At 37.5% G+C, this 25,893-nt stretch overlaps 1 protein-coding gene across 1 annotated transcript; it reads left to right on the forward strand.

Annotated features, from left to right (window-relative positions):
• The first annotated feature begins 9,529 nt into the window (after positions 1–9,529).
• On the forward strand, positions 9,530–25,885 carry LOC141432796 (unc-112-related protein-like). The gene is made up of 10 exons (XM_074094563.1): positions 9,530–9,794; positions 10,175–10,404; positions 11,421–11,644; positions 14,330–14,543; positions 17,541–17,743; positions 20,470–20,608; positions 20,905–21,003; positions 21,648–21,872; positions 22,177–22,413; positions 22,888–25,885. The coding sequence occupies exons 1-10, from the start codon at positions 9,545–9,547 to the stop codon at positions 23,086–23,088; spliced, it is 2,022 nt and encodes a 673-aa protein (XP_073950664.1). The 5' UTR covers positions 9,530–9,544; the 3' UTR covers positions 23,089–25,885.
• Positions 25,886–25,893: the final 8 nt, after the last annotated feature.

The raw sequence follows: 25,893 nt of genomic DNA on the forward strand, positions 1-25,893 counted from the left end.
GGCACACCTGGAAATATACGCGGCACATCGGTTGAAAACCTCTGCATTACATCATAATTATTGTTATTAGCAAACTAAGTCAATTATCAAAAGTTACAAATCGTTAATTACATTAAAGCTGTATTGATTTTTGTCACTAGCAAGTTATTTATTGAATCAGGCGTTACTTTGCGGAGGTCCATATCAATGAGCTAAAATAATTCCTTGCTTACGATACCTAAGCTTATGCAAAATAGGCGTGTTCATGCAGTTCCTCCACCTCCATACTGTAAGAACACACACAAATCACACAAACCCATCTATCACCACCACCACACTACACTGACGCGTTTCGAACTCAACCAGAGCTCATCTTCAGAGTGACACAACCGTACACCATGCTACCAGTTGTTAGTCTAACAGTGTAGTGTGGTGGTGGTGATAGATGGGTTTGTGTGATTTGTGTGTGTTCTTACAGTGTGGAGGTGGAGGAACTGCATGAACACGCATATTTTGCATAAGCTTAGCTATCGTAAGGTCGCGGGTGAGCAAGGAAATTATTTTAGTTCACTAGCAAGTTACATTTTGCCATAATTATTAACATTTGCCATAATTATTAGTTTAAATCCCCAAAAAACGGTTCTGCATTTAACTGCAATTCAAGACAAAATGGATTATTCAGTGCAGCACTTTCTCCTTATCCTTCATTGTTACAAGAAATTTATGATTTTATGACGATTTTTTTTCCTCTGTCGTAATCTTCTGTGCCATAATGCTCATTTCGCTCACCTGGCTGGCTGATCTCTGCCAGAGATTGCCTCATATTGATCAGGTGTTGAGCCGCCTCCACGACGGAAGCTGTGGGCGGCGACCGGCGAGCGCCTACGCAGGCATTTGTGTCACTTATTACCTACTCATCACTGGGTACTATTGAGAGGTAAAATTATCTGCCAATTGGACTCAATCGAGACCGCTAGATGTCACTTCTGGGTGCGAAGTGTGTCAAGTACTTAGAAGTTCTATATTGATTTGGAAGGAACTTCTTTCGTTTGCCACCGCATGTACCTTTTGTGGGTTTTAAAAAACTGGTTAGATATCGATGTTGTCGTTCGAGGCCGGAATGATTAAAAAAGTTCATTTTATCCGTTACTTTGTTAGCATAAATGTCAAGATAAAATATTATTAAATAATCAGTACATTGACAAGTGCGTATTATAATAATGTATAACCTATCATGTTCTGATTGACATGCTTAAATGATACGTTCGCTAATGGATTCTACTGACAGCACTTATTAGCGAAATGGATTTCATACGAAACATATTGTTTATGTTCTTTAGCAGCGGGAATAACTGCAGACGAATTGATGGTTGTGGTTGAAACTGAGCTACTTAAGTCGGTGTAATTTAATGCCACGATTGTTAATTTATGATTATTGAAATCCTCGTAGTGGCCTGTGGCATAATGGCATGGCGTAGTTTACGATGTCTGCCACCATTGAGTCCATTATGATCCCAGAATTCCAAGAATAAGTCGCTTAACCCGAAATTTATTTAATGACCCCCGATTAAGCCAAAACCCTGTTGTCGAAGATTTATTGCGTAATAATTGTCAAAACAGTAGTTTAAAATACACCACCTGCCTTCACGACACATGTAACACATGTTTACCCCGGGGACTAAAGTTGCTATTAATATGCATCTAACACTGGCGCACGCTTCATACATTAACCAACAGTAGCGGTCTGTAGTAAACAAACAACGGAAGCAACCTCAAATTCGGACCCGTAGAAAGCTTTCGATACTGTAAATTTGAAATGTTATACACCAAGTTATAAGGTTGAATTTGCAGTTCAGTTTCAATTTCAAACAAGCGTATCATTAGGCGTGAGATGAATATGGTCGCTATCGTACGTAATCTGAAAGCGGATCTCGGTTTGTGTATGCCGAGATCAAAGGGCGTGCCGCAGGGTACGTCCTTTAGTCCATTGCTGTTCATACTGATCGACCCACATAAGTCACTGCGGTATTATTATTTGATTGATTATAATCCCTTTCGACATTTCAATCCAATAGATTTGATTGAGTAACAAAAATACGTGGGTAACGTACTCGATTACTGCCGCAAAGCAAAGTTCTAAAACTAAACACTGCAAGTGCGATACTTGAACGCGCTTGCGTATTTGCCCCTGTTTGTTTTACGAGTCTCTTCTCAGAGATTTATTTACTATTAGTCGAGATAACGGTTAGTTTAATTACCTTGCCTGTTTTATATTTACCGTGCATACTGTTTAAGTAAGCACAGCTACTCACGTTGAGCTATAGATAAATTCTGCTCGTCCGTGGTGTCCGCTATTTGTTTTCTGTGTTTGCAAATATTTTTCTCGATTGCCAGTTTGGTTTGATAATGACCTGGTTTTATTCTGTCTGCTGTTTCCTGTTGTTCTAGGTTCGGTATACGAAATAGGTCAGCGTAGTCGCGTGTCGTGTGGACGTAAAAACATGTACAGCCACTTATCCAATTCCCTTTAAACAAGGGGTCAACATGTGCGCTGTTGTTCCAGATCCATTGATGAATATACGATTTTGATTGAATTGAATCAAGGGCTCGGCGGCGCTGCTTTGTGTTAGCAACGCGTTTTAATATGCACTCGCTTCATTTAAACTGTTTGATACTAAAGAATGTTAGGTTTCTCATTTATCATCGTCTTGTACTATCTGTTTATTTTGATCCCGTTACACTATTCGAAGCCGTTCTGATGAACACGAGATCAATTTGCGAGGCAGGTCGAGCGAGCAATAAAATCTGCCAGATGCCCTACATAATTTTGTAATTAATCAGAAGCGCATGTTCTGGTTTCTACGGTATTCATTTTAAAGTGGTCTACGTACGTATATAACAAAGTTTTTGTTAATTGTCTTTGTTTATGTGACATAAGAAAATATATCAAAATAGGTACTTACTTACTACTTCGCCGGCTCAGCGACCCAAAGTGGATCTTGGCCTCCGACACAAGACTCCGCCAATTGTTCCTATCCTGTACAACAAGGCGCCAGTCTGCCACCTGCATGTCGCACAGGTCTTTTCGGACTTCATCCAACCAGCGATACCTAGGCCCTCCGATAGGTAGGTAGGTAGGTAGGTAAGTATTGATTAATGTCATTATTATTGATTATTTTAAACGATTATCTGCCGGCTACTTCAAAAGATTAGTTATGAGTTAATCAGTAGATAGCGTAAATGTGAACTCTTCATCCGTTACTATCTCAAACCGTGATATTTAGATCTCGGACTTAGGACAGTTAAAGTATTAACACCTGCTCGAATAGATCTCTCATGCCAGACCACTTCAAATGCCACTGGAATGCTACTTATTTATTACCATACATAATCTTCTGGAACTAATTCCATATTTATGTCACCTTTGATGATGTCGCTAGCTTTATGCCCCTTTAGAAAATTATATTAGTCCTGCTCAACTACGGATAGATGTATTCTGATTGACAGCTGCTTTTGTTTTGGCTGTTATATAAAACGTATGCACGTTTTCTTTAGTCACGCTTCACTAACATCATATTTGTTTATCTTTTTGTCTAGATTGTGTAGTGAGCGCAGTGATGTCAACACATTAGTCTTCTGAGTCTGGCGCAGGAACTGTCTGTCGTCAAAAATAAACTGTCCCACATAACGTCGATAACGACGAAAATATACCGTTTGTCCTTACAATGCAATAGTTACACGTTTAGAACGAGTTATTAATTTAAATAGTTGCAACACGCTGTTTGCACAAATGTTAAGCCGTGGGTTTGAGAGATAAAATTACTTCAATTATGGTGATGAAATGTTTATCAATGCACTTTCATAAGTTGTAATGTTACGTAACTGGAATTCAGACCATTTGAATTTCATATACTCGTACAACGGTAATACAATTTTTTGTCTTGTTAGGAGCGAGACCATGTAAATAAAATGCTGATGTCTCACCCATTTTCTCCTTTAACATTGTGACTTCTTCACATGATAAAACGAAGCTAACCAACAAAGGAATTTTAGAATGGTCAAGTGAACAAGAAATCACTTTACGTGATCGGTGTGGTAAAATCACAGAGGCCGTGGATACCAAACGCGTCTATCCGTTTATCCACGAGCCGAATATGGTCTGAGGCGCTGCGTCGGCGCAGGCTATCTATGTGCATTGTTACCGTGTCCGTGCTACTGTAATGTACTCAGCGATAATGACGAATACATTATAGAGATTCCTTGTCGATCGTTACCATAAACCTTGTAAAAACAGAGTATTACTGAACTGGAATTCGGCTTAAAGGGTGCCAATTTAAACTTGAATAATTGCCTCCTTATCAGAAGTGGGATATACGATCAGAGCATTATAAATTTAAAATCGTTATGAATAAATCTTTATGCAAAAGCGATGCTCTCGTGTTTTCTTTTCTTGGCCTTCGTTGCTAAATGTGAAATGATTCGCCCAAACAACCGCGAACTGTATCCTCTAAAATATTACACATGCGCCGTTTTGAACAAATGAATCATCACGAGGAAAGCTGTATTTATAAATGACGTCATGTTAAAAATTAAAACGGTCAAGGAATTTTAAGTAACTATAGTGTATGGTAAGGTCATTTTTTATTTAAGTATATTACCTATTTTACAAGAACTAAAAACAGTTGGTTTGTTGCCAAAACAAATTGGGATGTTATGTTATGACATTACTAAGATAACTGCAGAGAGAAAGGAACGAAGGTTAAAGAATTATCTAGATAATGGTTTCTCTTTTAGAATTATGAAGGTTATCTAGATATATGATTAGCGTATTTATATTTTATTATACTTTATATCCGACGTTGAATTCTAACTTCATGAGGAATAAGTTAAAGTTTGACCTTGGACACGTCTTTTTTGCGTTTATTAAAAAAAACAGTCAAATTAGTTATTACAATTAGTATGGAAAAAACTCTCTTTTTTTTGTTAAATAAGACCACTACTTAAGTATTTTTTTGGGATTCCCGTGGGAGTTTAGTAAATTCTGGGAATTTCAATTCGACTGCCCGATCTAATGGTTTACGCGAGCGAAGCCGCGGGTAAACTCTACTATAATAACTGAATACGTAACCGTGAAACAAGAACTTATTCTCAGCTTATACAAAACAATCGTGTATTTTACAGCACTTTTATAGCTGTGAAAGTTCAGTTTGCTGTTATGTCTCCGGCTATTTCGATGCCATCAGTTTTATGTCCAGTCGAGGGCATAAATATATGTATGTTACCAAGACTTCAAAAATACATATACACTTTATACCACTAACCATAAGGTCGATGTATATATTTATTTGACGCTATGATTGTATTGTATACAGATACTCCTAAAGTAATGATCAAAAATTATAGTTATTAACGCAGCATTTCTAGGCAAATGCAGTGTACTAGCTCTTAAAGCAAACAATTAAAATTTAATTGATTAATGTACCTACGCTATTATTAATTATAAAAAAAAACAGATTTTTCAATACTCTTACGCACAAATGTTTAATCTAGAGGTACATGGTAAGAAAAAATATTTATATTCACCACTTAAAAATCATCCTGTAGAGGCTGTAGATATGACATACATATATGTATGTCCTCCTTGCTTTCTTAGTTGACAGTTTAACACTCACCAAGTGTCTGTAACACAATCTTACCTGTCAATGTTATGACGGTTTCGTAAATACATATGTAATTTGGAGAGCTGCAGACAGGGTTGCCAATTATTTTCTAGGCCAATATAATATTTTCCATCCCAAGGCTTAGTAAATTATAGTACACTGAAAGAAAATATTATAGTACTATTAACTGACCCGGCAAACTTTGTTCTGCCATATGATTAACTTTTTTTAAAGAAATCAGATTTCCGTAAGTATTTAATAAAAAACCGGCCAAGAGCGTGTCGGACACGTCCAAAATAGGGTTCCGTAGCCATTACGAAAAATTAAGAAATATTTTTCTAAGGATTTCGTATTTTATACGGAATCTTCCAAGTTTAGGTATATTTTATACCTAAGGCTGCTATTTACTCACAAACTACTAATAATTCTCAAGCAAAGTTAGCCGTTATAGTTTTCCTTCAAACTTACTTACTACCATCCTGATTTTTTTCAAATTCTTCGATTTTAATGAAAAGTTTGCAGTTAAATATTTTGCAAAAAAATCACTGAATCGAAAAATCGTTTTAGCAACCCCCTAATGGTTTTAAAAGACCTATCCAACGATACCCCACACTATAAGATTGGATGAGAAAAAAATCACCCCCACTTTACGTCTATGGGAGGTACCTACTCTAAAAAAAATATTTTTTTGAATTTTTTATTGTACCATTTTGTCGGCATAGTTTACATATATATTCGTGCAAAATTACAGCTTTCTAGCATTGACAGTCCCTGAGCAAAGCCGCGGACGGACAGACAGACAGACATGGCGAAACTATAAGGGTTCCGTCTTTGCCATTTACCTACAATTTTTCTGAATTTCGTAACGGTGGTCCAGTACATCGTGCTTTTTAACGACATTTTATCGACTTATTTTATTTTACTGTCCTTGCACTATTGAGACGTCAACACATAATGAGGGCTATCGCGAATGAATTCGCCGCTAGAGGCGCTAGTGTAGCGTGAGGTCTCCGAAATTTCAAATCTCATAGTTTTTGGGTGAGCTACGCGGGTTTATTTATAATTAGAATAATTTGGTGAATATTTTGCAATATCTGAAATTAATTATGGCAAATAGGCGTTCCGGGGCAATAATGTCTGTGTTTTGAGACAATTTTGTCTTTCGGAAACCTTTGTCCTCCCTTTTTTCCGAACAAAACGGGGACTTTGCAACACTGTGGCATGCTCGATATTTTTATGCTACGGTTTTAAGGTGTATTAAATATGATTTTAATCTAAACTTTGTTTTCACGCCCGTAATAACAGACTTTGAAAGCCATACTTAAAAACCTCACGCAACAGTGCGCCATCTAGTGAGACAAAAAACGATAGCCCTCATTTCTCCCGTCATCCGGGCTTTGGTAATGACTGGTCGAACTATAGTATCTATTTTTGAGTGCTTTTAACATTACACTTATTATAGTGGGTAAGCTACGAGTACACTGAGTCAAAGTACATACAATACTACTATAGTACGGTTGGCAACCTTAGCAGCAGAGGTCACTGACTTGCTGAATCAAGCAACACAGTGCTAATGTTTGTTTCATCTTTGTACTTTTTAAAACTTCCTAAATTTGTAAGGAAAATGTTTTTTTAGGGTTTCTTGGTTTTACAAAGGACCCCTATAGTTCTGCATTGTCCGTCCGTCCGTTGCTTAGCTAGTGCTAGAAAGCTGTAATTTTACATGACTGTACCTACCTATAATGTATACCTATTAATCAATGCCAGTGTAGTGGACAAAAAGTAGTCGGCAAAAAAAGCTTGTATTAAAAATTGTATTTTAAACAAAGTTTTTATTCATATTAGTATACAAAAACACTGCAATGCTGACAGTGAACGGGATTTTGTGTATTTCACAAGGTGTAACGCTAAATACTTAACCTACTATCGGCCAAAGGCTTAAAATTACTATACTAGGTACCTACCATTGATTTCTCTGAAATCAGCGTTCATAGTTCAATCATATTTAAACCAGTTTTCGACTCATACATTTTTTACTATGACTCATGCCATGCTACGGTGTAATTAGATGTTACCGTTCAGTTCAGTCTAGTAATACCCTTAACCACGTGACTCATTCGCCGACGGAAGCAAATCGAGCATTCACGACTCGAGACGACCAGAGTAAGATGACCTCCCCTGGCCCTATATTACGAAGTGCAAAATTCGAACTTCGTATCTTGGCGTACCGCTGACGCTAAAATATTATGTAATACGAGAGTGAGAGGGACGGTACGATATGAACTTCGGTTTTCGAACTTCGTAATAGCCCCCCTTCCCTTACAACCACTGTGTAAGAAACAGGATAATCTGTGAGTGACAAAGCTCAAGTTATGACGGCACGGGATGACGTCACGGGGTTAGTGATCGCGAGGTTTTTTTTTTCTTTATCGATGATTTGTTGGAGGAGGCCGGATATGTTTTTTATGTAACGATTGTCATGTGATGTGATAGCTTTATAATTTTATATGTACGGATGCATAGCTAGTGATACAGTTCAGGTTCACTTTGAAGTAGTACTTTTTCAAAATTCACCTTTTAAGTAAAACAATGTTTTTAACGCGGTGGTTCGCCCGGGAGTTATAAAGCGTGAGTAACAAAGAAAACAAAGTCATGGTCTTAAAAAATTGTGATATGAAAATTAAATTAAAGGTCATCCGTACCAACACAAATCGATGACTGTTTTTTTTTACATTTATGAGAAATGTCTCATATCTTCTAATAAGAATAAGTTACACTGTTTCTCGCGAAGGGGTCGCTAAATAATGTTACATACTTATTTTTGCTTTGAAGCTTTGTAAGGAAATAACAAAGAAGTTAGTAGACATCCCAGGCGACCGAAGAGTTGGCAGCTTCCTCGGACAAAGAATTAGCTTATTAGTTATTCAGAGAGGGAAACAATACCAGCATCTTCAGAACCTTGCCTAAGGGGACTCCTTGATTTAGTTTTAGTTTCTTTTATGTAATTTTTCTTTGGGACAATTATATGAGTGGGTCTTTAAAACATAGATCGTACTCATCAATTTGAACGACATAGGTATTTAATTAGTTTAGCGACTTAGGGTAGCGCATTAAAGATGTTGAAAAAAGCAATTTTAAAAAACAAAGATTAAGTTTAGACTTAAAGTGCGGCTTTGTCGTTTGATCAAATAACTGCATCCTTTCCTTTGTCAGCAAATTTGCAGCGCAAGCCGTTACGTTGCGTGGTGTCGTCGATATTGAAGTTGCATTCCTTAGTCCGTCTCTTGCGTAAATACATCTGAGTCATGCCTGGGGGGCTACTACAAAATTCGAAGTTCGTATCGTACTGTCCCTCTCACTCGTATTAAATAAGATGAGCATAAGCGGGACAGCAAGATACGAAGTTCGAATTTTGCACTTCGTAGTATATGTAGAGCCTGTTGCCTACTTAGAGCACTTGACTACGAAGCGGTCTTACTTAGTCTTCATTTTTAGCACTGTAAATGAGTACTAAGAATATTAACTATGTCAGTTATTCGTGTTCCTTTACTTCTAATATCAACTAAAATACATACAATTCTAAGTGCAAAAATGTTTCTATCAAAAGATGATATTATGACGGTTGGAAGAGTTTAAATCTCTATTAAAACAAACATGCAAAATGTATGAAACAGGTACTTAATATCAGATCATAAAAACCTTCCTAGACTAGCTATCTATCTTATTATCTGTACCGTGAAATTTACCAAATGTCGACACACAAAGAAATTCTCCACATCATAGCATCCAAGTTTATCTATTTCAGTGAGTTGCTTCGTTGGTGTACGTAGCTCGTGATGTTTTCATTAGCGAAAAGTTTAATGATTTTCAAATATGGTTACAATCAATCATCAACACTAAAAATTATGTTGCCTCTTTCAGATTTCAAGAAAGACTGGTCAGACCACGCTCTCTGGTGGCCCACGCGCAACAAATGGCTCTCAAGACCAAGACACACCCTGGACCAGTGCGGCGTCCACGCAGACGCCGCTCTCCACTTCACACCAATGCACAAACCTTTGAGGATCCAGCTACCTGACCTGAGATACATTGATTGCAAGATTGACTTCTCCATTGACACCTTCAGCGCGGTTGTACATTTATGCAAAAGCCTTGGTAAGTTCGCTCGAATAGAGACCGCGATTCCACCAACGAGATGGACTGATGGCCAGAGGCCGTATTATTTGCCTAACGATTCTGACGCTCGCGATCGCAATCAAATGACAGATTTCGCATACAAAAACGCGATTCGCGATTCGCGATTGCGAGCTCCAGAAACGTCAGGCAATACGGCCTCTTGTTAAAGTCGCGGGTTCACAGTGGATGTAGGCCGCTTCCAATCCCCCTGGTGTTGCAGACCCACTTGCCCGTTTGCCAACCAATCGAATAAAAAAAATCCGAAGCAACTGAAGGTCGTCTATGGGGGAGGATTGTATCCAAGAGTAGTATATTGGAGACATGAGCGGCCCGTTATAATTATTACTATCTTTCTCCAGGCATTCGGCACCCAGAAGAGCTATCACTTTGCTACCCATTAGAAGCGTCCCACCTCAAACAGAACTACCAGAACCTCAAGGAAGCGAAGAGGCTGCGGTCCTCGGCACCACCGGATACTAACACATTCATAGCGGCTACCAGGGGGTCTTCGAACAGCTTGGACAGGTCTAACGGGTGCCCAGCGACGCCCCCGCCTCCGAGGTCTCAATCCGCCACGCCTGTTGCATCGGTGAGTAATAGTTTCTACTCATTAGATAAATAAGTTTTTGGTAAAAAAATCATTTTTAATACAAGCTTTTTTGCTGACTGTACCTACTTTTTGTTGACTACTTGTATTGTCACCCAAACTACATTTTAATACCAGATTTCAAGTCGATGCCATTGACCGTTGAAGAGTTCCGTCCCGTGAAGACTATTATACTGTCACCAAGTTAACATAAGTTTACCAAGTTTCAAGTCGATCGGACTGAAGAGAGTCAAATTTAACTTGCACGATTTGACCCAAATAAACAAGCGAACAGGGCAAGTTAAATAAAAGCTCATAATAAAGCAAACAGATATTGTCATCAATTGACTTAGTCCCTAAACTAAACAAAGCTTGTACCATCAGCCAAATATGTGGTCTACTACCCTAAAGCTGATAATCGTTTGCATGTCATAAAACAATAATGCCAATACACGTGTCTGTAAACTTAAAAGTTCGACTTGTAGTGTCATATTCATTTGATAGGAACTTGTTTAAAAATTGGTAGACCACTTATTTGGCTGAAGGTACTATGGGTACTAATACTATTTACTATACAGGGAAATTTTATGGGTTTTCATGGATTTCCGCGGGATAATGAATAAAGAGGAATATTTCGTACTAGCTAACACTACAACTAGCAATTTTTGATAGTTTCACAGCGTGACAATGCTTACGATACGACGCTTGTGGCCGCCCCAACGCAGGCCCGTGGGCCACAAAATGGCCCGCCAAGGGATACATACAAAAAGACAAAAAAAAGTTTTGTAGGGATTTTTAATTTTTCATCCTTCCCTACTTCCCTAAAGCGACGGAAAACCACATCCTCCGGCCAGAAGTCGGACTGCAGGAACATCTGCTGGTGTTTAGCTGGCACTTGGAGTTTAAGAGCGAAGACAGAGAGATTGTTGTTAGACTCGAGCGGGTGGATGAACAACAATTTGCATCTCTAGAAACTAGACCACCTTTGGACTAAATCTTAGCTCGTCCTTGATTTACAGAACGGTACTCTCCGTCGTTACGGCGGCCACATCTACAGCACACAGAGCGACGGTTCCAGCGACGGCGGCTACTGCGGCACCCCGCCCCGCGCCGCTTCCCTCGACACCCTGGACGTGCTGGCTGACCTGTCGTTGGCTGACTCCCCCCTCGAACCCGACAGCCAGTCGCGGGAGTCGCTGTTGACGCCTAAGACGCTGGTCGAACGCGCCAGGATGAACGTTGGGTGAGAATACTCTTTGCTAGAAAAAAAAAACAAGTTCGCTGCGTTTCCACCAGAAAGGTGCGAGGAGTGTTTTCATGAATCAATAGGAACGTTTCATTTACCTCGCCTCGCTCCGCTCAGCTGTTTCCACCAGAGCGGTGCTGTGCGAGGATGGAGAGGAGGTAAATGAAGCGTTTCTATTGGTTCATGAAAAACACATTCCTCACAACACATCCTCGAACATCTCTGGTGGAAACGGAGCCTAAAAGTACTATTTTTTCATTCATATAATATAATTATGTACATGTATTTTGTCAAAGCATTTTCCTGAAGTATAAACTATTTTCCTCCTTATTTCATAAAAAGTATAAAAATGTTATAACATACCTAATGTATTGTTTTGTGTGTGTTTTTGAGAGTGGTTAGAGAACCTGACTACGAAGCTTGAAGTCCCGGGTTCGATTCCCGGCCGTGGCAGACATTTCAGACGTTTGTGTGAATAATAACTACGAATGTTTGTTCTCGGGTCTTGAATGTTTAATAATTTTAATATGTATTTAAGTATGTTTACTCGTATATGTTGCCTAGTATCCATAGTACAAGCTTTGCTTAGTTTGGGACTAGGTCAATTGATGTCAAGTGTCAGAAAGTAAGTTTATCTTGTGGTTTAACTAGCGTTTATAATAGGAAGTTTGAGATTACTTAATAAAGTATTAATTTGAAAATCATTTATGTACTGAAAATACAGCAAACATAATAAAGCTTCAGCTATCGTTAATTTAAATAATACATGTGCCTATTTCGTTATTTTCATTATCATGCATAGTATGTTTAGTTACGTATGAGGAAAATATTCCGTTTTATACTTACATGAACTATTCCAGGGCTTCCCAAATGTATTTGTACTGTGACGCCCTTGGGACTATGCCATTTTTTACTACGCCCCTCAACCCTGCCCCAAAAAATTCTTACCAATTTTAGGATTAGAAAAAGGGTAATCAATCTTGACGAGTCTTTTTATTGAAAAACAATATAATACAATGAGTCTTTATTGCACGCCAGAAATAGTAAGCGATACAGAAAACAGGTACGCAGATAGAAAGTTACAAGGTACGCAAACGCAAGCAAGGTAAGGTAGGCAAAAACGTTTAAAAAAAACAGTTACAATTATGATACCAAAAGCGTGTAAATGATCATATGTCCTTGCTAATTGTTACTATTTGCTGTGACTTATTATTCAAGTGTTTTTCAATAAAAATTCACTTCAAGATCGTTTACAAAAAAAAACGAAGTATAGTAACAGGTTATCAGAAAAACACTATTTGGATAATTTTTATTAGAAAATAAGAACGAAATCAAAACATAAGCATAAAAATAAAAAGAGCTCGACAGATGCACAGTTTGGAAAGCCCTGAACTATTCTAATTAAACTGCACTTGAAATAAGTCAACATCGTGGCCTTACGTTACACATAGTTATATGTTATTTTTATTTAAACATAAGACCAATACGATGTGGTTTTCCTTGAAGCAATTGATGGTTAAATCACAGAAATTCTGACTATTTTACTGTTTTTCTTGTTATAAATAAGCTGTAGTGACGTAAATCCATATTAATTCCGTCACCGTTTAGCCGTTTGTAAATTCGTCTTGAAGTATTCATTTATACAGAATTAATTTAATTTATAAATTTATAGAAAAACAGAGTTTACAGAATCTTAGATTCAGGCATCGCATCAAGTGTCTAAGAGTGCTAAGAGTATAAAAAAATATAGTAGTTAAACCAAATTGCTCTTAAGCGATAAGGCCGCCTATTGCTTACCTTGTAGTTTTTTCTCTGTGTATCTGTTTTCTGTATCGCTTACTATTTCTGGTGTACAATAAAGAGTCTTTGTATTGTATTGTACTTATAAGCTAGTGTACAATTAAAATTCACGTAATAATTACGGCGAGTTAAAATCGTTCAATAAATAATACTATATTAAATAGAGAACAATAGGAATTTAAAAATTCATACTTCCCTAACCGATGACTAAAATTGTAAAGTTAACAATTTAATAAATAACGAATTGTTGCCGATGATGGTTTAGATAGGCTGTCCAAATGCATAAACACATTTACTTGTTCTTTACATTCTCTTTTCTTTGCTCAACCTCATTTCTACCTCCCTGAGCTAGGGTTGCCAGGTCCGATTGGATTAAATCAGGACAAATGGTAAAACAAAACCCGGATTTAGTTAATCGGGAAAAATAGTTTTTTTTTAACGCTTAATTTATTGCTTTTCGCAACTATTATTACTTATTAGTAAATCTTATTTTAATCGTTAAATAAATAAATATAATGGGACAATTGATATTAATTGACCTAGTCCCACACTAAGCGAAGCTTGTATTGTGGATACTTTGCAACGGATAAACATACTTATATAGATAAATACATACTTAAATACATATTAAGTAAACTTCCAAGACCCGAGAACAAACATACTCGTATTATTCATAGAAATATCTGCCCCGGCCGGGAATCGAATCTAAACTTATATAAGTAATAGTTAAACTTGTTGAAATTCATAAGTTTATTGATTTAAGGAACATTTAGCGTCCCCATCAGGTGCAAATCGGGAAGCCTCCCAAGACTCCTGAAAACCGGGACGCCTGGCAACACTAACTTCAACACACGACTTTATTAACAAATACAATCTCTCCAGATGGCTAGACTCGTCCCTCTCCATCATGGAGCAGTACATCCGAGAATGGGACACCCTCCAGCTCCGGTTTAAGTTCTACTCATTCTTCGACCTGACAGCGCGGTCTCAAGACGCTCCGAGGCTTAACCAACTGTACCAGCAGGCTCGCTGGCAGATACTTAACCAGGAGGTGCACTGTACAGAAGAGGAGATGCTACTGTTTGCTGCGCTACAGGTAACTTGGAACACATTTACTTCGTACGACGTCGATTACATGCCAATATGTCAACTCCAGTTCTTCATGTTCTCATATCTCAAGTTAACTACAGAAAAGTAACGGGTCGTTCTCGCGAGTCGTTCAAATTCAGTCATTTTTTTATTTTTCAAAATATTGTTGATTTTTGAGAATTTTATGCTTTCAAATGGTTCACATACCCGCGTAGAGTAATATATGAGTAAAGGCGTCATTGTGCAGGTTATGATTTAGGATTTTTTTGAAGGAAAGTAATGAAGGCTCGGATGGAAATGAAATATGACAGGATGGCAATGAGTGCGTTAGGAAGGTAATGAGATTTATTACAAAATTAATGAAATATGCCTAGATGGTAATGAGTATATATGGAAAGTAATGGGATTTTCCGTAATAGTTTTTAATGATTTAATTGTAATAGAGATATTTATACATATAAAAACTAGCTAATTAGTGTGAAGTGATGTTTTTATAAGATAAAACTTGTTTTTAATAGTATTTATCAGTTCTTTATTAAAAATGAAAGTTTCTTTCACTAATTAATATAAAAAATCACAAAAATAGCCGGTATTGTAAGGACCTACTAACCATTACCTCTATTAGAGGTTCTTTCTTACACGACTAGGTATATAAACAGATCAAAAATGATATCTTATATCTTTTCAATCTCGAATTGTCACTTACAATTATTTCTTCTACAAATGATAATTTTTCTGTTTTGTTTAGAGCTTAATATTTTTGTTGCATTTTTCTTGAAACAGTTTCATCAAATTTATTAATAGCTTTTTTTAACTTCTTGAACTTTTTCTTCTGGCTTGTGGTAGGACCTTGTTTGCACAAGGTCCTCCCACAAGCCAGCCTTGAGCCACCTTGCGTCCGCCCGGATTGCTACCACCATCTTGCTCGCTAATCCTGCCGTGAAGCAGCAGTGCTTGCACTGTTGTGTTTCGGCGTGGAGAGTAAGACAGCCGGTGAAATTACTGGCACGTGAGGTATCCCATCTTAGGCCTCTAGGTTGGCAACGCGTCTGCAATACCCCTGGTGTTGCAGATATTTATGGGCGGTGGTAATCTCTTACCATCAGGAGACCCATTTGCTCGTTTGCCATCCAGTCGAATAAAAAAATATGTCTTTTATTCATTCGTTAACTTTTTTTCCACGCTACATATCTTCTATTGTTTTAGTTACGTTCTTCTGTTGTAACTCTAGTTTTTGGGTTCGCTTTCTTAAAATATCTTTTTCTTTTTGTAATTTTCTTTCTTCTTCTTTTAAGTTTTTGATTACTTTAATGGCTTTATAGCGTATTTTTCTGACTGAAGTGGATTCTTTACGTATGCCACGCATTTCTTCTTCTATCCCGCACGCGGGATTTTGTGCTAAACGACATCTGGCACAAGTGCTGTGCCCTTAGTGTAAGTTATCGGTTACAAAATACGTCTCGATCGCGTTCGCGCTAAAATCCCAATTTGTATAGAAACACGAACATCGCAAACGTTCCACTAGACTCTGTTTTTTTTTGTTTTTTTTTTCTCAGGATATACCTTCTTCTTTCCTTTTTTTTGAAGTCTATGTAATTCGGGATTACTTTTTATCTTTATATATTCTTGTTTTATCCGGAATCTGTATTTTGCTAAAATTTCTTCCCTAGTTAGCTTTTTTAGTGTTAACCATTATGCTCATCTAAAAAGAAATACTACATTTTTATAACTATTAAACAACATATCTTTATAATTAAAATAAGTTTTCATTAAAATAGGCTTTACCAGAACCATAAAAATAAATCTTACTTCGAACAATCACTACCCTCCAAACATGCTCATTACCATCCAGCAAAAAATTGGAGGGTTAGGATGGTAATGCCATGGAGAGGAATGAGATATCGGCCGTTTTTCTCGATTAATAAATTCCAAATGTAGTTTGAACATTTTATATTTATATCATTAAATAAGTGATCACAAAGCATTTTAATGTGAAATTAAACAAAAAATAAAAATAGTACTTATTGCATAAAACGCTGGAAAGTAATGAAGACCAAACTGTGACAAAGTACTTTTTGTGCACGTAAATCCAGAATCCAGAATTTCTTGCACACTGAAGCGGTGCGGGGCGGGAGCAGTGCACTTACTACCGCCACACAGGGAAGAACTTAGGATTTATTTAATGTTTTGGTATCGCGGAAGGAAATGATAGTTTTCGCTGGACAAAATCATAATCTTCATTCTTTCTATTATGAAGTAGTTTTAAAATTGTGCAAACTTACAAATTTATTCCTTAATAGTTAGTTAATCAGATCGCTTAAAAAATTGGTAGGTTTTCTTTTTAAAAGTGCTTAAATACATCGAACAATTTATCAGCACGTAATTTGGAACGGGAGGGAAATGAGATTTGACACTATGTTTTTAACCGCGTAAGTTTAATAATAGGTAAAGGCCTTCAACGCAAAAGACTCCTTTACTATCTTTTTGAGACCGTTCTTTCTGTATACAACGTTTACAAAAAAGAACATTTTTTGTACCGATTCGTCGCCTGGAATGGCGATTTGAACGACTCACGAGAACGACCCTAACATTTCGTAGAAAACATTGTTTTCATAGCCTTTAAAGTTTCTGAGAAAAATACCTCATGTAATTTGCTGCTTGAATGAGTAAAATGAGACTGTGACATATGTACGGCCAAACTAATAGTGGAAGCAGTTGACCATTTTGGCAACAATTTGGGTACTGAATCTCAAAAAAATGGACAACATAGAGGTGACAAATAGAGGGACGAATAGACTTTCGCATTTATAATTAAGGTATGCATATGAATAGTACAGTCGCCAGCTGATATTTCAGAGCGGCCGAGGGGTCAAAAATATTGGAACATGCATTCTGTTCATAAGGCATTAGAGTTCATCTTTTGATTGTACAAATACGGTTAGCAAAAAACGTTAAAAATGAACATTTCAGATCAGGTTATTATTTTGTCTACTTTTTATTCCAGCTCCAAATTGAGCTCCAAACTCTAGCCGGCGGCAGCGCCGACGCCGCCGACGGGGCGGCGCCCCACTCTGCCAACTCGACGGCGCCCGAGGACGAGATCGATGCCGCCCTAAGCCAGCTCGAGACGCAGCTGGAGGGCGGGCCGCCGGCGCGGGCTGACATCACGCACGTGCCCGAGTTGGCTGCACACCTCAAGTATCTCAGGTGAGATAGCTCCGTAGAATATGGCTTGGGGTCGTAAAATATACTTTCTTAAAAAGTGCATTTTTGACAAAATGTACACTCCCAAACCAAAACTCGATCAGTAAATAGCTACAGTTTCCCAAACAGTGCAATGCAATGAATCTTTATTGAATACCATAATACTTAGTAAGTAGTACAGAAAACAGAAGTACATAGAGAAAGTACAAGATAAATGCAATAAAAATCGATGAAATTACCTACCCTACAATTTTTTTTGAAAGTTTACTTTTACTGAAGTGCACTTTTTGGAAAAGTAGACAATTGAAAAAAAAAACACCTATATTATATTCATTTACTTTGTGCATTGGGAAGTAAATTTTTTGAGATGGTGCTTCTTTTTACAAGCTTTTTTTAACTTTTTAAGAAAGTGGTCCTTCTAAGCAAGTGAGCTTTTCGAGGAAATCTCGTAATCTCGAAGAATATCAAAGTACTTGTCACTATTTCATGAAATTCACGCGCTTTATTTTTTTTTTTACTTTTTCACTATTAGAAATAACGTATTTATTAAAAAGCGCCTTACCTATCAATTGTTTCATTTAAATTAGGTATTTCATGATAAGCATTTTTCTACTCTTTATTATTCATTCCCATTTATTTATTTTTTACTTTATTTCAATTCTTTATTCATGTATTCTAATATCATTTTTCTTCTTTCATCCGCTGCCATCGTGCCACGAAAGCAAATGTCAAAACGAATTCTGTGTCATTGCGTAAGATATACTTTACAATCACCCTGTATGTTGTATTTTTATTTCCATAGTAATATCTGTAATACCAAAATTTAGAATTAATTTAATTAATCTATGTTAGTTTGAATACTAATATGTATATTTACTGATTTTATTCCACAGTCCGTACTAACAATACAATCAAATTAAATAATTCTTTAACTGATGAAGAGTTTAGTTTGTTTAATACTAAATTTTGTATTTTAAACGTTTCTGTATATGCACACTACGTTCTTTAATATATATGTTTGGTTTTTATTTCCTAATTGTACATAAGTTGTAGTTATTTATTTAATTTCCAAGTTGGAAAAAAAGTATTCTCTTTATTTTTATTTAGAGGATCTAGCGAAACTCTGACAAAGTTTTGTATAGTAAAAAATAAAATAAAAAAGTAAAAGTTTTGTATACTTTAGGCTTATAGTTAAATCTGAGCCCAAACGTCGAATGTATGAACATAACGAAATTCCATACACATACTTCCTTCAAACGCCAAAACACGTATGTCCCTAAAATGTAAGTGGTATGCGACATTATCGAACCAGTTCGGCATCCATGTAATGCGCCCATAGCTTTTCATTTCATATTTACATTTCACATAATCAATGTACATTCACTTTTTTTTATTGAATATAGTATGAAACTTACTATGTTTAATAAAAAGTAAATGACGTTGACGTCACGCCGTGCAACATTTTTTAGCACGGTGTGACGTCACGTGTGACAAAGTTCGGGAGTCGGGGCCCAGTCCCGAACTTAAGAGGAAACACGGGCCGTTTTTCCATACAAACGTAGTCCCCTGTTTTCTCCCTGGATAATGCCAGTGCAGTCTTTCCCAAAGTGGGCGATAACGCCCCCTTTTAGACGTTGGAGGCTTAGAGGGGGCGGTAAGGGGCCCAGAAAAAATCTTCACCTTTGTGCCTTCATTAGGCGAGAATAATATGTTAGTAAGGTTTTTGAGGTGAAAAAAAAATGAAAGGCGCTACCAAATAACTGATTATCAAAGTGGGCGTTAGACGAAATAAGTTTGGGAACCTGTGCAGCAGAGCAATAATGTTTTTTTCCGAAAGTCCTATGGCCGCTCTTGACATGTCCCATGTTTTTCTTTTTTTCATAAATTAATTATTAAAAAAACGTCCAGAAAACAAATTGACTAGATTAATATAAAAAAGGAAAACATACAAACACGGCCAAAGCCTTTCTTTAATTTTTAATGAAAAAAATTAGTTAAATACTCCTAGGTCAAGTTTTGGTGAAGAAATCAGGGGACTACGAAACGTTGATTTTATGTGCTTTTAATAAGTATTTTCGGTCCAAGCTGCAGTTGTCTCTATCGCGCTCTGCTCGCGGTTGTTCGGGCACTGCGCGACAGCAATAGGTTTTACAAATACCTATCTTTCAATTCTCTCGCCCTTAGTGCTTCCTCTTAAACGCTTCATCTTTGTCATTTTAAGTCTGATTGACAAAAGACAATACATAAAATAAAATAAAAACATACAGTCGAACATAGAACCTCCTTTTTTTGAAGTCGGTTAAAAATACGTGTCTAATAGTTTCTGATAAACGTAACTGACGGACTAAAAAGACTCCCTGTTTCACCATCCATTGATTAATTTTATGTCATGGATATCTGTGATGCCGTCTCTGTTTTTTTGTCCGAATAGACGGAGACGGCATCATATTTATGTGTCAAATATAATTCATCCAGGAGTGGTTAAACAGGTCCTTAGTATAGTATTATATACAACTAGCTTTTGCCCGCGGCTTCGCCCGCGTGGAATTCGGTTATCGCGCGCTGTTCCCTCGGGAACTGTGCATTTTTCCGAGATAAAAAGTAGCCTATGTCACTCTCTGGCCAAAAATCAAAGACGGCCAAACATACAAACACACAAACTTTCGCATTTATAATAATAGTATGGATATCTGAGCTGGAATCTAATAACCAACCCGGTTTAATTGCAGGCCAAAGCGGTTCACCCTGAAAGCGTACAAGCGCGGATGGGTGTCTTGCCGAGATGGGATCCTTCGCATCCACTCCTCGAGAGACGCGGCCGCGAGGGGAGAAGCCCCCTCCTACAGCGGGGAGCTCAGGGGGGCTGAGGTAACAACTAAATAAGTTTTTGTCAAAAACGTCATTTTTAATACAAGCTTTTGCCCGCTGTCCGTACTTTTAAACTACATCTCTGTACCAAATTTAAATTTGAAGACGATCGTGAAAGGACTACAAGGAAGCCACTGTGTGATGCTGGAGTACGGAGTTCTTAGATGGTTATACATAGAAAGCGCTGCTGGCGGCCTTAGCCGGTTAGACGCCCGGGCGAGCCATATGTCCCAACGTGTTTATATGGACGGTGTTTGAAATCTGACCAGATCTTAATAAATCTAATATTGTTTCAGGTGACTCCGGACGCGCATCCTGCCTCCGGCCGGTACAGCATCAAGCTGGAAGTACCATCGGAAGACGCCATGAACGAGATATGGCTGAAGTGCGAAAACGTTAGTAACATCAATAACAGTCAATTAAATGAACTCATTTAATTGACCAAATTACCTGGTATCTGGTGAGATAGCGGTCAATCACGGTCAGTTACGTGTAAAAAAAAAAGTTCGAATGCGTCAGCCGGGTTTCGGGACACTACCCGATTCCACTACTACACTATAAAACTACTACTCGATTACACTAGCGGTTCAATAATAAATGAATTTATTTATTATCCTCCACTGGTCTAGACAGGATGCGTATCTACTAGTTGCAAAATTCGCACTTTTAAAATTAAACTGAAATAATTCGAAATTTTCTTATTTTAAAATTCAACCATATTGTGTTTTATTTAAAGTTTATTTTGGAACTGTGAATATTTCGAATTGTTTCAGTTTAATTTTAAAGGTGCGCATTGTTGAAAGTCATACATACAATACAATAACTTTTTATTGAACACCAACACAGTAAGCAAGTTCTTGGGTTTGAACACACAACCTTCGATATGGGTCGATGTTCAAATTGTACCGCATTAAGGGCGTGAATAGTGAATATACTACACTGGATTAAAAAATCCTGTACAAAAACCTCTTCCCACTCAAACTAGCCCAACGATTAGCCGGAATATTCTGGAATTTTAAAACATCTTGCTTACCACCAGGAGGACCAATACGCCGAATGGGTCGCAGCCTGCCGCCTAGGGTCCCGCGGGCGGTCGCTAGCAGACGCGGCGTTCGCCGGCGAGGCGGCGGCCGTGCGCGGGTTACTGCGTCTGCAGAGACCGCAGCCCGCCGCCGCGCTCTCGCAGCATTCCGTGCCGCACTTGGACCATCTGCAGCCGGAGAATTACGTGGCGCCGCGGGTGCTCAAACGGCTTAAGGGCAAGGTAAGATGAAAATACAGAAGGGGTCGCTGCTTGCTTCTTAGGGTCGCGCAAGTTATTGCGTCTTTAAAAAACCGCAGCCCGCCGTCGCGCTCTCGCAACATTCCGTGTCGCACTTAAATCATCTGCAGCCCAACTTGACCACTTGAATACCTATTTTTATCGATCTAAAGGAAAACTGGACTTATCGTATAGGAGTGAGTATCAAACACGACCTGTAATTTTGTCGCTTATCGTATCTAAAAGAGCGCCTAGATGGCTAAGGCTGGCCTTGCAAATACTCAAGCACGTCTTTTTCAATTTCCAGTTCACCCAGCGCGTACTGGAAAGCCACGCCAACGTGAAAGACCTCCCGCTCCTCGAAGCTAAGCTCCAGTACATCAAGACCTGGCAGAATCTGCCCGATTACGGGCAGATGCTGTTCGTCGTACGTTTCATGGGACATCGCAAAGACGAGATCATTAGCATCGCAAACAATAGGATCATGAGGCTGGATCCGAATACTGGGGACCATTTGAAGACGTGGCGGTATAGCACCATGAAGGTATGTAGATATAAATACACCATCATCACGGCCTGAGCACAGGCCTCCTCTCAGAAGTCAAGATTTGGAACTTCGAACACCATTGAATTACTTTGCATGTTTGTGCAGGTTTTCCCATGACGTTTTCCTTCACTTTAAAGCTCGTGGTAATTTTTTAATGTAACTAATTTCGCTCATGAATATCGAAAAATCTCTGCTTTATAACTATTAAATTGACTATACGGATGTTCAATAGTTGGTATGTCCTGTCCTCCACGTCTTACCTTACAGGTTAGTTTCTTACCGGATTCTTCTCAACAGAGGTTTTTCCGAACCAGTGGTGGTAGATTTTGAATAAGATATTGAATAAAGATATTTTGACTTTGACTTTGACATACAAATTTGCACATAGTAAATTATACAATAGAAGTTATTAACATGAAGCAAGATAAATAAATCGTAGTTCATTATTATAACCGCGTAATCTCTTTACAGGCATGGAACGTGAACTGGGAAATAAAGCACATGATGGTCCAATTCGAGGAAGGCAACATTATCTTCTCAGTACAGTCAGCCGACTGCAAAGTCGTGCACGAGTTTATAGGCGGCTACATATTCCTCTCGATGCGTTCCAAAGACGCCAATCAGATCCTGGATGAAGAGCTGTTCCACAAACTTACCGGTGGTTGGTCATAGATGCTAGTTTTCATGAAGCACATACTGTCCTTTTTCAACTAGTTAGCGTGTGAAAGGGTAAGCGTGCACTACAGACTGGGGTATGGACATAGAAACCTTTGGCGGAATATGTCACTAAAAGTTGTTTGTTGGGTATGTGATGGATGGTTCATTTTGAAATATTTGTTTATTTAACGGGCGGAATCTTATCATAACGTGTCGTCTTATGAAACTTTCATATGAAATTTGGTTAATTTGGTTTTGAACTTTTTTATTTCCAATAATTTAATTTGCGTAGCGCTCTTTAAGGCTAGAAAGTGCACATACCTGTAGCTCGCACATTTCGGTACCAGTAGCTTGCGCATGGACGTCAATTTTTATACAAATAGGACAAGCGAGCAAGCTACTTGCATTAACATGCGAGCTACAGGCATAATGTATTCCCAGCCTAACGTCCCTGGGCTAAATAAAAAATTTCATGCGTCAGTAAATATGACTGGAAATATGCCTTGCTGCCTACAACAGATAAAATAATTATAGTGCCTTAGAATTTAGGTCACGGTAAATTAAGTATTCCATTAAAACCAATTTATAAGTTCGTCGTGTAGTTTTAAAAAGGACGCTAACTGGTGCTCGCTAAGATTGAAATTTTGAATGAATTTTAACTAATGACTAATTTAAATAACTGCTTGGTTATAAAACTAGGAAGTAAAATCTATGAAATTCTATGTAAATTATTCGTTATAGTTGTAATCTTGCTTCGTAATTCTTTTTTTATGTCTAAGATTGTGCCTATAATCGTTTTTTATAGTTTCACCTTTAAATGATATATTTTGTCGTACAATTTAATGAGATGTAAGAGAATGTATTTTTGTACCAAGAAAGTTAACAAATTAAATGTTATATTTACTTAGATCTTATTTTTAGTGCTTCCAATACAATTTATTAATATTTGTTTTGTAAATGCCAAATATAATTTTGAAGCATATGTATTATTACATCACTGTATGTAAAAATGTAGTTTTAAGTCGAAATGCGATGGATAAGAGCTTTTAATAGAAATAATTTTTAATTTATGCCTTACGATATATTATACGCGTATACGTTATTTTTATCTTGTAACAAACGATGATGTTTCACCAAGTGCCATTTACATAATAATGTGTCAATTTCAAACGCCCCATTTCTCTATGTAAATAAAAATAATTAAAAACAATACTTTTCTTTGTATGAAGGTTATAATTTATACATTTTTTTTTAACTTGGATGCAATGATTTGAATTACTATATATACTACTAAGATTTTCAGATTAATCTTCACCTTTTGCTATCACTTAACATTTATATTTCTGGTGCTTAAATTGTTAATATTTGTAGCATTTAGGTATACATTATTTTTAAATCTATTTATGAGTTGTAAATAACGATATACACCAATCAATGATAACGGCAAAATGCGTTGTTCTTAACTCATTATCTGCCATTTTCTTTAAAACGTCGAGGCAGAATACATTTTTGCTATGTTCATGCCATCGACAAGACAGTGCCTAGTACGCGCGTAGGTATAAGCTCGTTTTTGAACGCGTGTACGCGCGCACATGTGCGTTTTTGTTTTCTTTGAGCGTTAATGCGCATATAAGCTCGTATAAGCGCGAGTGAGAACATGTCCTTTAGACCAAACACGAGCAAACACGCAAGAATGAGCGCGTACACGTGTGTTCGATTTAAAGTAGCGGGCGTGTAACCGCGTATGCCATAAACGAGCCAATATACGCAGAAAAAAAACGCCAGTCTGAAACCGCCCTAATGTTAAACTTTCAATAATCTTAAGGTAGAGCTGTCATGTTTACGTATCAACAAAACAACCTCTAAAAGCAGTTTTTCCAGGACGCATTGATACTGGGGGTTCGGGTTAGTGTCCATCTTTATTTTTATTAAATTAATAACGTTGTCATAATGTACTTTAGATATCTTGAACGACGATGATTGACCTTTTGGAATTGTTGGACATGCTACCGAAAAAATATATACAGCGAAACTACATATATACAAGTCGTCGAAAATATGAGTACAACTTGCTTGCGAAAGACCCGGGATTTTTATATTGTCCCAGTTCTTGATTACGCTGAAAAAAAGTGGGCAAGCAAAGACAAAATCAAAATCCAACTCTCCCATTTGACAGCCCCTATATTTATCATAGCAGCTGGCTTACCGCCAGCGGTGTTAAGCAATAGGGTGCATTTTCCAGTGACATGACAACTCCCAATGCGAACAGAATCAGTACTGTACTGTGACGGAACGTTTATGTTTCGTTTTTTAGCAATTGGCGTATGAAAGCGACCAAGATTTACGAATGGTTGGTCGGGTTACCTGGTGGTCCAATGGCAGGACCTAGACGCGTATAGTCATAGAAGACGCGGAGTCGAATCCTGTCCGGAAAACCAGCCTTTTTTTTTAGAAACACATTGCTAATAAAAACAAATAATATTTGAAAATATCAACTGGTCACATGCAGATATTTCCGACGATTGTAAGTCATTTTGGTTAATTAATGCAAATTAGATCTGCGTTGAACATTTCTCTATTTCTAAGGAAACTATAAACATGTTTATATACAAAACTTTACACAATAATTTAATTACCTTCTGTAGCATATAATGCTGTTAATTGTGTATTATGTATGTAATGTACCAATCTTAGCAAATAACTATAGTTGGCCTTATTTTTAATTAAACGTTTTGTACAAATTGTATGTACACTTTACTAAAGTAGTTTATAATATTAACGAAAGAATAAACATAAGTAATTAAATAACAAAGTGTCTTT

Source organism: Choristoneura fumiferana, chromosome 11 (assembly GCF_025370935.1).
Source record: "Choristoneura fumiferana chromosome 11, NRCan_CFum_1, whole genome shotgun sequence".
Taxonomy (NCBI): Eukaryota; Metazoa; Arthropoda; class Insecta; order Lepidoptera; family Tortricidae; genus Choristoneura; species Choristoneura fumiferana.

Bases quoted from the DNA above. Each gene is read 5' to 3' on its own strand.
- LOC141432796 (XM_074094563.1), top strand. From the start codon at position 9,545: ATGTTGCCTCTTTCAGATTTCAAGAAAGACTGGTCAGACCACGCTCTC. The intron at 10,405-11,420 runs GTGAGTAATAGT...CTTGATTTACAG, and splicing joins CCGCCACGCCTGTTGCATCG to AACGGTACTCTCCGTCGTTA. The intron at 20,609-20,904 runs GTAACAACTAAA...ATATTGTTTCAG, and splicing joins GGGAGCTCAGGGGGGCTGAG to GTGACTCCGGACGCGCATCC.